Source organism: Bos taurus, chromosome 26 (assembly GCF_002263795.3).
Source record: "Bos taurus isolate L1 Dominette 01449 registration number 42190680 breed Hereford chromosome 26, ARS-UCD2.0, whole genome shotgun sequence".
Taxonomy (NCBI): Eukaryota; Metazoa; Chordata; class Mammalia; order Artiodactyla; family Bovidae; genus Bos; species Bos taurus.
The window spans coordinates 9,557,286-9,571,507 of record NC_037353.1 but is presented as its reverse complement, the minus strand read 5'-3'; the positions used below and the strand labels follow the sequence as shown (position 1 = coordinate 9,571,507).

Here is a 14,222-nt window from a genome sequence, read left to right as displayed (position 1 = left end):
TTCTTTATTGCATCATGTTGTTTTGTTGCCATTTTGCTTTTTTTTTTTTTCTCAGTTTGCTTTGTTCTTAACTTCCTCTTCTTTGCTCAACAAAGCCTTCCCGGTTTTGTTGTTGTTCAGTCGCTACGTCCTATCCGACTCTTTGCAACCCCATGGACTACAGCACGCGAGGCTCTCACGTCCTTCATTCACTGTCTCCCAGTTTGCTCAAATTCATGTCCATGAAGTCGGTGATGCTATCTAACCATCTCATCCTCTGCTGCCCGCTTCTCTTTTTTACTTCAATCTTTCCCAGCATCAGGGTCTTGTCCTTCCAAAGCATAAGCTAGAATACAATTAATGATGCAATGTAACAAATTGTCCCCAAATCTCAGTGTAAGGTAATCTTAACCGCTTGCTCATGCTAATACCTAACATTCAATACAGGGGGAGGATTTGAGGAAGTTTTGCTCCATACAGTCACTCAAGAGACAGGCAGACAGAGCTGCACCATCTGGAACACATCATGTCCTTGGTCACTGTAGTAGAGAAGCCTCAGGATTGTACAAGGGATTTTATTTTCATTGCTTTTCCTTGGAAGCGTCATACCACTTTTCACTGCTAACTCACTGGAATAGTCAGAACAGCCCCTTCTAACTTAACGGGGGTGGAAATTCAGAGGAGCATATGGAAGGTGTGGTAATCATCATGGTGTCACATATCAATATTATAACTATTTTAATAAAGTCTATTTTCTCTATTAGAATGGAAACTCCTGAAGGGCCAGAGGATGTTGGTTGGATCTCTAATATAATCCAAACATCTACGGACTTGACAAACACTTGTTGAATAAAAAGTTTAAAACCAAGTATTAAAAATAATTAACCTTTTTAATTTTTTAAAGAAAACAAATACTGTCCATAAGAAAGCATCTCTGTTTTCATGTCCATCAGTAGCCAAATGGAATTTTGATATAAACATTTCCAACATACCAACTTTGGATAAATGCACAACTCAGAAAATAATTCAATAATGCACGTATCAAGATACTACCAACAAATTCATTAATATCCAAGACTCATTACTGAGTGTCAAAGTCAAGCAAGGTCAAGATTATTTTCATTATGATGAGCTGTAAAATTCCAGTGAAAACTGGTTGCCTGAATTAAACTATTTCATCTCTAAAACTGGAATCTAGCACTCTCAAACACGAAGTTCACCCAGCCACCCAGACCTCACTACACACACACACACACACACACACACACACACACACACACACACACACACACACACACACACACAAATAGAAACTGAAAGAGCATTTGTAAACATGGGATATCACTAAGACAACAGACTAGGCAGAAAAATCCTAAAAGTGTACATGAAAGCTGATAAATGATAAGCTACAGAAAGCCACATTTAACCATTTTAAGAATTTCACAACAGTGAACAGATTTGACAAACTGAAACACTAGAGCCATGACTATGAGCTTTGCTCCACTCCAGAACAAACAAAATCTCTAACCACTTTAAGAACAGATGAGAATCCACATGCAACAAAGGAGATATAAATATTTTTAATTGAAAAAATGAAAAATATAAATCCTTGTTAAACATTTCATTTAAAAATATGCAGCTTTATTTTAAAATGTGGTAATGCTCAAAAATGGCAGTTGACTTCACTCATATATGTAAAAATGTTGGTAAAGTATCAATACATTGGTTTGTAAGTTATGTATTGCCCTCCAGCTAAATTTTTTCCACCAAAATTCTTAACTGTCAGGAAAAGTCTTATGTCCTAAGCCCACCATTATCAAACATGGTTAAGTTCCAGAGCTAAATGCGAACCATTCAAGAAATAGGTTTTGATGTGACAGAAGTCTCATGAGCACAGATATAGAGACAGCTAAGTGATAAACCAGCAGTAACTTTCTTTTTTGCAGGTGTTTAATTCACTCTAAATTGAGCAACTGTTTGGGAATTATAAAGAGTGAAAAGCTCATCCTTCTTTTCCAACTTATAAGGGAAATAGAAAGGTGATGATGAAATTAACTAATAGTGTTTCATACATTCTGTTTAACACATAATCCCAAAATGCAAATGTTTGAAATAGTTTTTGAAGAGAAATATCTACAATCTTAAGCCTGTCTATTCTAAATAAATGTAACTGTCTTATTTACCTAGACATGTATTATTGTGATGCCAACAATATTTAAACATCTATGACTGACCCACTGAATTGGAAAGGGCTCTCCAGTACACACATAATCTGCATCTGCAGCACTAGAAAGAATCCAATCAATGTCCATTTTCTGATGCAATTTAACATTCTACAAATCCATGAGAGAAATACTAAGCTTAAAGGCTTTTAGAGTATGCACAGTACAAATTTCACTATTTAAAGAAAACATATACATGAATATACAAGAAAAAAAACATGATTGTATAGTCACTGAAGTATTAATGGCTATTTCCAGGTGGTGGGATTATGAGTGAAGATTTTTTTATGGGAAACTGTTCTCAACATAGCTAACTTAAAAACCAAAGGGTATTCTCAACCAATGAAACTACTGTCCTTTACTGACTTCACATTACAAACTTTTAAAGCTACCAACATATGTATTTGTCAGAGTGGCTACATATATTCTGATACACTTGGAAGATCTCTTAAAAGATGGAAAAATAGCAAGATCATAAAAGAATATATTTACTCTAAAATTAAAAGCCATTGATAATCATTAGGTTTCCTACAGATACATAATTCCATAGGAAAATCAGTCTCTTTCATCTCATCTTTAGAAGTTTTTAAATGTTTTTCTCTATTATCTTTTTTGCTAGTTTTTTACGTATTTATACCAGTTTGGACTGAATATTTACACTATTTCCATTCACAAACATTCCTGCTTATCAAAACTTACCATCTAGCCATTTAAGACTAAGTTTTAGATCTGTGGCTAATTATCTGGCAAGAATAAAAGAATAAGAAAAGTTTCACATTAGCAGCAAATTAACTAGATTTAAGGGTCTTGATTTGTTGTGAGCCTTTGGAAGCCTGCATATTAAACACCGGTGATTTTTAAATTCTCAATGGAAATGGTGATGGCATTCACTTAACCAAGCTAGCTCAAATTAAGGGTAGTGAGAACATGCAATTAAGAAAAAAAAAAAACAGTAAATTCCTATTTTCCAGACACCACCAAGATCATCTTATAAATCAGAATGATCTTAGACTCCAGGATGGTTTTCATCCATACTTAAGATATCTAAAAAGAAAAAAAATGTGTGTACTCACACACACACACACTTTTCATACTTTATATATTATTCACTTTTTCAAAGTTAGAGAAAATGTAAACTTGAAATAACATTAAATTGTTACATAAATGATCTGCTTTAACATTCGTATAAGCTACACTTTCACTTATTACCTTACTATGCTTTGTGAAAGGATATGCCTTACTTAGTTTTTGCGCTCTTAAAAATATGAGAAATAAGATTAAGTTCAGGAACATGAAGTCTTTAGACTATTGTGGAATATCAATTTTTAAAGAGTATAAGTCACAATGAACAGATGAAGCTTCCCATGTTGATGGCGTATTACAGAATCAAAGAATGGAAAAGCCACAAAATTGAAATCTGAGATATCAAATCCATTCTGGGCAATTACCTTCAGACACCCCACTTAGTAGAATATATATATATATAGATATATGCATGATTTTTCAAAAATCGTGAACATTTTGGGATTAGCGTATTATTTAATATGTGCAATTTAAATTGTGCTTGAAACAATTTACTAAGTATTAGACTAAGATCCTAAAAAAGCTAAATGCCTCTCAAACATGAGTAGATTGGTACTCTACTCCCAAACTGATAAGGGCCCATGTTTTTATGTAACTGCAGGCGTTGAAGGACAGCAGGGGGTTAAAAAAAAACCTTACAAAAAACTTATTAATTACATTTGGCTGCCCATCATTAAAATGTCAATGAACCTAAGCAATTTAAATTATAAATATTCTCATTTAATAAAACACCCACACAATGACAAGAATGAGACTTTAATCAGTTTTAAGTGGAGTTTATAACACTAAGAGATAAAGGGCTGTTAACAAACACAATAACAAATGGACATCTGATTGGTAGGAGGCATTATCCTGTACACATCGTATTTTTTGTGTATCCTCAGTGCATAGCATTTACACACAGAGCCACTGCTGCACAGCACAAGAGTATCTGAAGAGGCTGAATCAGAGTAAGGCTGTTGAACAGACTGAAATTTTTTAGTATATATATTCTATATGAAAACAGATTGAACTTTTGAACTGGCAGGGTAGAAGGCAACTCTGCCAAACACTGCAGTTAAAGCCCCCACTTTAGTGCACAGTTCCACCCCTTCCATCTGCATGCATGACACATTAACAGTATTTAAAGGTAAACGAGGCACTTTGTGGCAACCACAGCCATCGTTATGAACATATTGCACAAATTTTCTAGAACTAAACATTAACTTGTACCCTACTTTTATTTTTTAAAGCTGAAACATTTGATGCTGCCGGTAAACTCCACTCAAGTTTATAACCTGTGCCACAGTGAAAAATGGTGATGCTATTTACTCAACTACCCTTTAATAATAATGGCAGAAAAATGTTCAAGAGGAGCTACAGAGGACTTGGGATGGTACAGGGCCCCAGTTGTAAGCTTTCTTAAAAGTGATGCCTTCAAGTAACTTCAGACAAGTAAGCGGCTGCACATCCAAAAAGTCTAAGAAAACATTCCAGAAACTCAGAGATTTACCTACAGAATGCATTTCAGGCTAATCATGAATACTGTCATAAATAAAGTTTTAATTAGGACTCGGAAACCTTTCAGTCATAGCAATTCTTGTCAAATTCTATGGGCATGGTAACTGAAATAAAGGAGAGTAGTATGTATAATATATATTTATATATATATAATATATATAATGCCATTTTTCCATTTCCAATGACTACACCATAAAATGTAAGCAAGGCTTCTCAAAAACATCGAAACATTCAAAATCAAAACCCTCATTCAGACCTTCACATTCCAAAGGAAAAATAATAACAGTGCAAAAGCCCATTATAATGTCATTATTTATGACCTGGCCCTCCATGTTACATATTGGAACAATACAAGTTATGCTTTAATATACTGTGCCCAAAACTGTAACAAACAACAGTATTAATAACTATCTTCAAAACACAAATAGTTGATTTTCATTTTAGTCAACAGTTTTCAGCTTTTATGAAAGACAAGGTGAGATAAATTTCAATGATAAGGGCTGAGGAATAGGTGTCTCTAACTTTACCAATTTAACTTATGAGCAGTCAATCAATTCTCTACATATCAGTGTTTAAATATAAATGTGTAAATACTAACCGCTTTGTTAAAAAATTTTAAAACCTTATTTTTTGAATGAAACTGACGAGGTATGGAAAACATGTCAAGATTATTTACTAAAGAATATTTTAGATGAAGTTCTGCCTAATCTATTTACCATCAAACTCTATAAATGCTGCTCTAGTAGGTCCTATGCAATCTGTATTTGTAAATTAACTAGGTCAGACCACAGCTAGTGAACAATTTCAGCACCAATAAGTTATTGAAAATGAGATTTTACACCAATAAGAAATAAATTGGCTGGATAGTCAAATGTTTCAAGGTCAAGGTGTAATTTGAAAGATATCAAATTTCTGGGAAAAAAATGATTTTTAATCATATCTTCACATTAACTTTACAATAGTAGTTGTACTCTGCTTAAAATCATATGCAGTCTGGGCATATCAAATATATGATATTTAAGAAGTGAAATTGAAGCCCTAATCCTAACTCTAGCACTATGAAAAATGATTCAACACTGCACATTTAAAAAAATCTATTCTTTCAATAGCAAATTGATAAAAGCATTATGTGGGACAATTTCTACTGAAAAAGTAAATGACTTATTATTTGTGCAGTGTTGAAAATTTACTGCAACTCTAATTTCCTTTTTAACACAAATAACGTCCTTTTAAATATAAACATTATATGTATTCAATATTCAAGTAAAATTCCCTAACAGTTAATGACATTTAAAAAATGTGCAAAACTGCAAAACTCATTGTAATAGAATGTGTAAGGTCAAAAGGGTGGAACGGCTGACATCTATTGGATTGAATAAGTGCATCATAAATTTTTAAAGAAAAAAAAACCGCTTACTGTAGAATCTCAAATTGAAATTTCCTGTGCAGCATTACAAAATATTGTATATTTAATGAGAAAAAAGAAGCTTGTAGGCAGCACATGAAGCATCCACAGCAGGTACACGATTGAAAACTAATAACGTTAAGTGTAAGTTGTTGACTGATGTAGGTACTAATAGCATCTGACTTTTAGCACTGGCCTTGATTACACAGGAGATGGAGCAGTCATTACAACTGAGAAAACATATTTAATAAATCATTGTCGATTTTTATAATGTTTCAAGCCCATTCTTTGTTGATAGCCTCCACATTTGTATGGTTAAGTCATTGTTGCTGTGTTTCTTATCTATGACCACATTACTTTTAAATCCCTTCATTTGTGGATTCTGAAGATGTTGTGGAAGGTTCATTCCTGTACCCCAATACAGATTCACTCCCTCTAGCTGCCTTTTCTAGCACCAATATGCTTAAAAAAAATAAAATGCACAAATAACAAGCAGTGACAGCGGCCAATTCCTCAAACGTCCAGATTAATAACTGTAGCATGCTAAAGAAAGGTGCGTGTAAATAGCTGGAGATGGTATATGGTCCAGAGTCCAGCACACAACAAATGCCTTTCTGAGCATTCCCTCCATTCCCCTAACCCGAATACATGCATTAGAATGTAGCAAAACCTTTTAGAAACTCCTCTTAGCCAACTGCAAACTTATCTGTTGCCACAAGTGCAAAGGGGTAGGATGTGAACCTGTGTATCACAAAGCTCTTTAGCCACTTCAGTTGGTGACAGAACACAAAATGAGAAATTCCTACGTATACACATCAGTCTGTCTCCACTTTTTATAAAACTGGAATAAAATGGGAAAGTGCCATCTTTATTCATCCTAATTGAATTTTAAATGTCCTTTTGACACAAAAAGGTATATACATGACACTACACAATCTTTTTTCAACTGGACAACAAGTGTCAAAACCCTGTGGATGTATAGGGTAAAACAAGATTGGTCAGGAAAAGAGAATTGTTCCTATAACTGGTAATCTGACACAATGTCCTATTGCCATTAAAAAAAAAAAAAAAAGGTCCATTTTCAGTTTATTCAAGTTTGTTTTCATGGTGTTTTATCCCTCTTGATAAAAAAAAAAAATCAGACTTTTGTAATTTGTGTATGCTGATCTTCATCAAAAGGTTCATTCTCTGGATCAGAGTCAGTGGTGTCAGAATATCTATAATGATCAGGTTCATTGTCACTAACATCTGGTGTTACAGAAGTTGAACTGCTAGCCTCTGGATTTGATGACTCCTCTACTGTTTTTGTGAAGTACAGCTTCACCTAGAGAAAGAAGAGAAAGTGTAAATGAAAAATCAATAAATCTGACCACCCTCAAAGATACATATCTTTATCAGATTCATTTTCAAGTACTATGACATATATAATCTTTAAAGAGCCTTTTAAATGACATTCTCAAGATTTCCTACATTTTCTTTCTTGGTATACACTGAAAAGAAACTGGGATGTTAATATACTACGCGTTTTTTTAAATAAGCATAAACTACAGGCATTAATGAAATAATTCTACAAAAGAAATGTACTGATTTCAATAGTCCACATAATATTTTTTCAATCACAAAATTCAACTCACAAAGAGTTGAGTTTCAAAAGAATATTTCACTTACAGCCTGTCTGAAATTCAACGTATTTTCTAATACAGATAACATTAACAATGATGTTTAGGATTCCATTCGCCCTAAAAACTTCACTGAAAGGGAGTAATAAAAAAGTTAATATCATACAGCGCTCTAAACAGTGAACCAACGACCTTTACAAGCAGAGCTGGAATAACTGTCAAAACAACTCTACAAGATAGGTCTTTCTCTTTTAAAAGAGAGAAAGCTATAGTTCAGAAAGGCTAGGACACTTGCTAAAGGCCACGTATCTAGTAGGCAGTGGATGTGGGATTTAAATTAGATCTGACATCCAATTCTTTGATCAGTCTATTGTATCTACAGCCCTGCCCACATGATCCAAGAGTCATTATGCACTCTTCTTTTTCTTACATTCAATAACCACTCCATCAGGAAAGCCTTTTAGTTCCACCTTCAACTAGTGTCCTAGCTTCACTCTTGCCCTCCTCTAGCCTTCATTTTAAAGGAGAGGACAGAGGAAACTTTTAAAGACAAAAATCAGGTTACATCTTTCCTGTGGAGAACACACTCAATGTATTCACACTTGGACTGATGTGTGTGAGTCAAAATGATTTCTTATCTATTGCTCTTCAAATACACTAAGCTCACTCTTGTCTCAGGGTTTCTACATCTGCTCTTTCCTCTTTTCCCAGATATTTTATAGCTCCCTCATTTCACTTAGGCCTCTAATTAAAGTCAATTTCTTGGCGAGGCCTTCTCTAATCATCCCACTAAAAAATACACCAAGGCCACTCTCTCTCCTATCTCTGCTTTATTTTTCCAAAGCACTTACCATTATATGATATTATATGTGTTTACTGATAACTGCAATAGCTTTATTTGTAATAACAAATATAAAACCTCTTGTAACATTAAAACAAAAAAAATAAAATTAGAGTAAGTCACACTTTAAAAGCTAGTAACTGAGGAAAATGTAGACAGAGAAAAGAAAGTAAACAAACTTACAAATTCTACAAGACACTTCAAAACACTTTAAATATAAGATCTGAAGGCACTTATTAGCTCCATTTTCACTTGAAACAGGTAGCCCCTCTTTATTTTTATTACTACTAGCAATATCCTTAAACTTATATGATTAAGTTTGCTACATGTTATAAAAATGGAATGAAGAGAGAATTTTAAAAAAGAAAGGAAGAGGGTGTGGAGAAAGGGAGAGAGAAAAATCAGGTACAATACAGAAGAAGAAATGAGAAGAAGAAAAAAATGGCAAACAACCATTAGGGAATGTTCACAAGTCAGATTTTTAACCTGATTTGAATTCTCATCTATAAATATAAACAAAAGTACACAAATACGTGTGACATAGATAAAAGTAAAATGAATCAAATAATTCCGTAACAAGAGGAGGTAGGCAGAGTTTAAAAAAAAGGAAGAAGAGGAGAGGATGATCAGAGAAGGCCTTTCGGAGCACATGAGATTGAAGCGAAGGTTAGGATGTAAGGAGGACAGCCAAGTGAAGGGCAGGGAAAGGCCAAGGGCTGGAGAGCTATGGGGAGAAGGAAACGAACTGGAAAGACCTGAAGCAACTGAAGAACTGACAAGAGACCATCCTGAATGAACTGCAGGAAGAGAATGTGGCTAGACTAGGTGTAGAAAGTAGTCCCATGCTAAATTATACAGTTTCCTGCAGGTCCCATCAAAAAACCACAGATCTTTAAAAAGTATAAACAAGACTGATACAATCAAGTCATTTTTAAGATCGCTCTAAGGAGTTGAGAACAAAATGGAGAGGGAGAAGGGTAGAAGCAGTGAAAACATTCCATATGAATCATTCCTAAAGGGCTGAGTTCCTTCCCACTTCCTTCTTCACCTATTCTTACTTCATATTCAACTTAAATCCCCTCCCCAACCTATGCCCCGTATTTCACCAAATTGCAAAGAACAGGGTAAGGAAAAGGTAGCCTTTTGACTCTCTGTGCATCCTGGATTTCATTAGAAAGTTTTAGGTTACTGCTACGTGAACAATGCTTATGATTTACTTAGTTTAAAAATTAACCGTCCAAGTCTTTCACCAGCTATATACCTAGAATAAAACAAACACACAGAGCCACTCATCAACTTGTCAATATGTTTTTAACTGACCTTAAAATTTGGAGAAAAGTATCGGTTGGCCTTGTCTTTATTTGCTTTGTCGAGATCATTTTTTGTTAAAGTGAGTACTAGATATTCCTTGTCATTATCTGCACGCTCTATACTGCAAATACTATCAATTTCTTGATCACATAGACTTCCATTTTCTACTTTTTCTGAGGTTTCCTCTGGTCCTGGTATGAAGAATGTGTTTACCCAAAAGTGAAACATTTTGTCCTTTAAAAAAAAAAAAAGCATATTTGAATTTTTTTTTTAAAAACAATGCTAATTTATTCAACATTTGTCCTAGGAAGTGAACACATCATGCCATGTGCTATTTAATATTCCCAACAAAGGTAAACACAAAAACTAATACTGGGCAATCTATGGGTTATCTGTCTACAGCATCTAACTCCCATAGGAAGTTTCCTTTAATTCAAATCTAGACCAAAATGTAGTTCCACAAGTGCTAAAATAAACTTACTTTAATACCTTAAGTAAAGTATCTTTTCTAGTCTAATGTTAGTTTTTTAAAGTGTTGAGTTTATATTATATACTAAAAAAATTCAGAAATGGATTTAATTTCCTCTGTGTTTCAACAAGCTATTACAAAATTTACTTTAACAAAAGCTCCTGAAATGTCAGTACAACTTTCCAATGAAGCACTGAAAGGTGTTACGAACTTCAACTTTTCATTGTTACAAAATGCCCACTTAAAAAAAAAAAAAAAACTTCTTACTAATAACAAGGTCTTGTAAATTAAAACAAAAATCACATCAGAAATTCACTACTTCAAACCTTTCCTGATCAACATAGAAACTGTTCTCTCTTGATTAGTGGAACTGGCCTGTATGCATCATTTGACAATTAATGATGTACAGCCCTGTGACATCTTATCTGGTACCTTAACCTGCCATTTAAACCTTTTATTCTAATTTATCTTCAAGTTTATTTTCCTGGGAAGATGGTAAGAACCTTAAGGAACTTATGTCTTAAATGTTTTTGTATCTTTTAACAGCACCTAGCACAGCAATTTTATAATGTGGTAGAAGTCTTTTTAAAATGTCTTATTAATTTCAATTATTTTAGCAAAGTTACTGAGTTAGTAACTACACACATACTTCACTTAAAGAGTCAGAAGAAAATAAACTAGTAAAATTTAAAACTTTAAAAACTGTGGATTGTGCTAAAGCACTAATTATAGAAAAACTGCTTTGTTTAAAACACACCAAACTCTTACAACATGCAAGGAATATCACATAAAATGGAAATAAATGTAAGGTAATTCAAGATACACAAATTATTATAAATATTTAACTTAACCTTCAATTTTACATGTGTTAATGTAAATTGGAAGAATAAGAATTAGTGCACTCCTAAAAGTATTGAAAATGTGATACAGGTGCTTACTTTTAAAAGCAAAATATAAAATTTTTATGTGTGCTATTCTTACAATGAATAAAAGAAAAAGTTTACCTTAACTGCAAAACATTTATTAATACCTCTTGGATTATTGAAAAATATATTTTCAAAGTTATGGAGATATACTTAACTTTTATTTATATAGTACACATAGGAAATGGGTTTCTGGTGAAAAAAAATCAGTTTTACATCTTGTGATTTTCTAGCTACTTGGATTCTGGATAAAGAAAAATATATTTCTTCTGATAAGCAAAATACAAGTCAAAATTTTTGTAGTAAATGAAGCTTCCTTATTTTCTCTCAACAACAACAATAAAAAGCTAAAATTCAGGAAAAGGAAATCAATCTGACTATGGAGACTGTCTAAAGATTAGTGATACACTACTAGCTGGTATGTTTAGGAGGCAGGAACAATACACACAACCACTGTTTCTGCTCGTTACTATCTAAATATTCTGCACCTTAGGCTCACCTTAAATGTTCACACTCAGTATTTTAAACCAAGACTGTTTTAAAATGAGCTCCTATATTCTCTAAACATAGCTCAGTGAGATGCAAACCTCACTGACTTTCTAAACGTGTATATTTAAATACCACATTTTTTCATTCTTTATTACTTCCTCTTCATATTTATTCCTCGCCTAGCTAAAAATTGAAATACTCAGTAAATCTGAAGAAGCTAAATATAAAATGACCCAGTCTCAACAAACATTAACCAAAATGGGGGAAACAGATTTTATTTTTACAAACAGACCAAAATTTTTTTTCAAACTTGTGCCCCATGCTTACTTCTCGGTTTCATCAATCATCTCTTCTAAAAGGACTGTAACTGATTGAATGGGGTACATATGCAATCTTTAATATTTTTACAGAATTTATCTGCATAACCCAAGTTAAGAAAAATTCATCTCAAATTACAATGTCAGATGGCCTTTTCCTTCTCCTAGGACTATGTACCACTATAATGGCTCACTGATGCCATAGTAAGCAAAGCCTGTGCAGATTTAGTAGAAAACTATTCATGATTTATTAGATGTCAGACAGAAAACACATCTTTTAGTCTCTCCTTTCAGAATGATTTCTGCCCAACTAAATGCTTTAAGCAAAAGATCTGAGGTTACTATTCAAGGTATGGTTATTTTGGATATTTTTCCCCAAAAAAGTAAAGAGCAAACCTTTTTTAGCATCTTGTTCTGTTTGTGGAAGAACTCTACTTTGATGTCACCACACACAGGCAATGGCTGAGGGAACTCAAAGTACATGAACTTGTCTTCCCGTCGTGTGGGTCCTGAATTGGAGGAATATATCTTCACCTTTAGCTGGCAGACCACAAACTGAGGATCTGCATGGTCAAATACATACTAGTATCACTTCACAGGAAATGTCTTTAACTGTCAAAAGCTATTTTGATGATTAGTATTAGCAACAGACACAAAGTAGTAATTTTGCATCTTTAATGCCCCAACTAAAACAAATCAATAGATAGAAAATAACAAACAGGTAGATAGATAGAAATAAATCAGTGGAAATAAACTACAGCAAAATATAATCAATACCAGATTTTCCCTAATTTGTACCGTCAATATGAGGTAACATTAAAAGGAACTTTTAAAACAGGTATTTGCTGCAGTATTTTAAAGTCTGTAACACAGAATAAAAACCACAAAATACCAATCCTTACACATTTAGAAGAAGAAAATATAACCTATAACAAAGTTATAATACATTCCATAAACACAAGTTTCAACAATTATAAAAATATTAACCATATTTCATTTTACCTATAATTCATATTTTATTTTTAAAGGTATATAAAGCCACCACAAGAAACAGGAAGAGATTTGAAGTGTCTGCAAAGAAATGCAACAGACATCAAGTACAAATTATAGCACAATCTCCCTCTCTTCAAAGCACATTCCAGTTTCATTAACAAGTATTTTGACTTTGGTCCATGTCTGTTTTAAAATAAATGGTAAAAAAAAAATAATAATAATAAAAATAAAATAATCTCAAAATATATTGTTTATATTAGCAATGCAATTAAAAGGCAGCTAAGTGTGAAAAGAAAGGCTTATGTGTTTTATTTTTTAAATCTGCTCATAAATACATTTATACTAATGACACTGATGACAGAATTTGGCTTCAAGTTACGAACATTAAGATCCTAGCAGTTAAGAAAGAAAGTAATTAAACTGAGGAGGGAAGAAGTGGGTTTTTAAAGTTTCAAAACATACCAAGATAATTAAGAAATAAAAACATAAGCTTGCGTAAAGTAAATGAGAAATACATAAATACATAGACATAAAGTTCTCAGCACCAAAAGACATCATCCTTAAATATGGGGGGGAAAATGTATCACATTCTTTATCAATGTGACCACAACTCTAAAGGCAAAAAGCTTATTCAAGCTAAATAAATTTTCCACTATAATAAACACCTACTGGCTCATCTATACAATACTTAATGCAATATCATCAATCACATAATAAATAAATAGTAAGCTTGATAAAAAGCATGAGTGTTTACTGCAATATGGATTTGTGAGACATTGATGAGAAAAAGGAACTCTAAAAAGAGAAATGTTACACTAACAACCTATCAATAATCTTCACTTCCTTGACTAAAGATTCAAAGTACAATGAGCTATTTTACAAGACTTAATTTGACACTGAAAATTTCACTGAGAAGTCCAGCTTGAAGAAGTGAACAAAGTATGATTTTAAAACTGATAAAAACCAATCAGGATGAAAATGCCTTGTAATTATATTAATTCAAACTCCACTAATTCAGAATCTGATCATCTTAATCTCAGGAGTTTAAAAAGCAAATTAACTGTGAAATCT

General features: G+C 33.1%; 1 protein-coding gene across 3 annotated transcripts in view; it reads right to left on the bottom strand.

The window, feature by feature from the left end:
* Nucleotides 1–4,024: 4,024 nt before the first annotated feature.
* PTEN (phosphatase and tensin homolog) overlaps nt 4,025–14,222 on the bottom strand; it is a 101,213-nt gene continuing 91,015 nt past the window's right edge. For 2 of the 3 annotated variants that reach the window (XM_005225404.5, XM_015460596.3), the window contains 3 exons: nt 12,555–12,721; nt 9,970–10,194; nt 4,025–7,513 (listed from right to left, as the gene is read on the bottom strand). In XM_005225404.5, coding sequence (XP_005225461.1) covers nt 7,328–7,513; nt 9,970–10,194; nt 12,555–12,721 — 578 coding nt within the window. In that variant the 3' untranslated portion in view covers nt 4,025–7,327. The remainder of the gene's footprint in view (nt 7,514–9,969; nt 10,195–12,554; nt 12,722–14,222) is intronic. The other variant, NM_001319898.1, reaches the window with a different exon arrangement.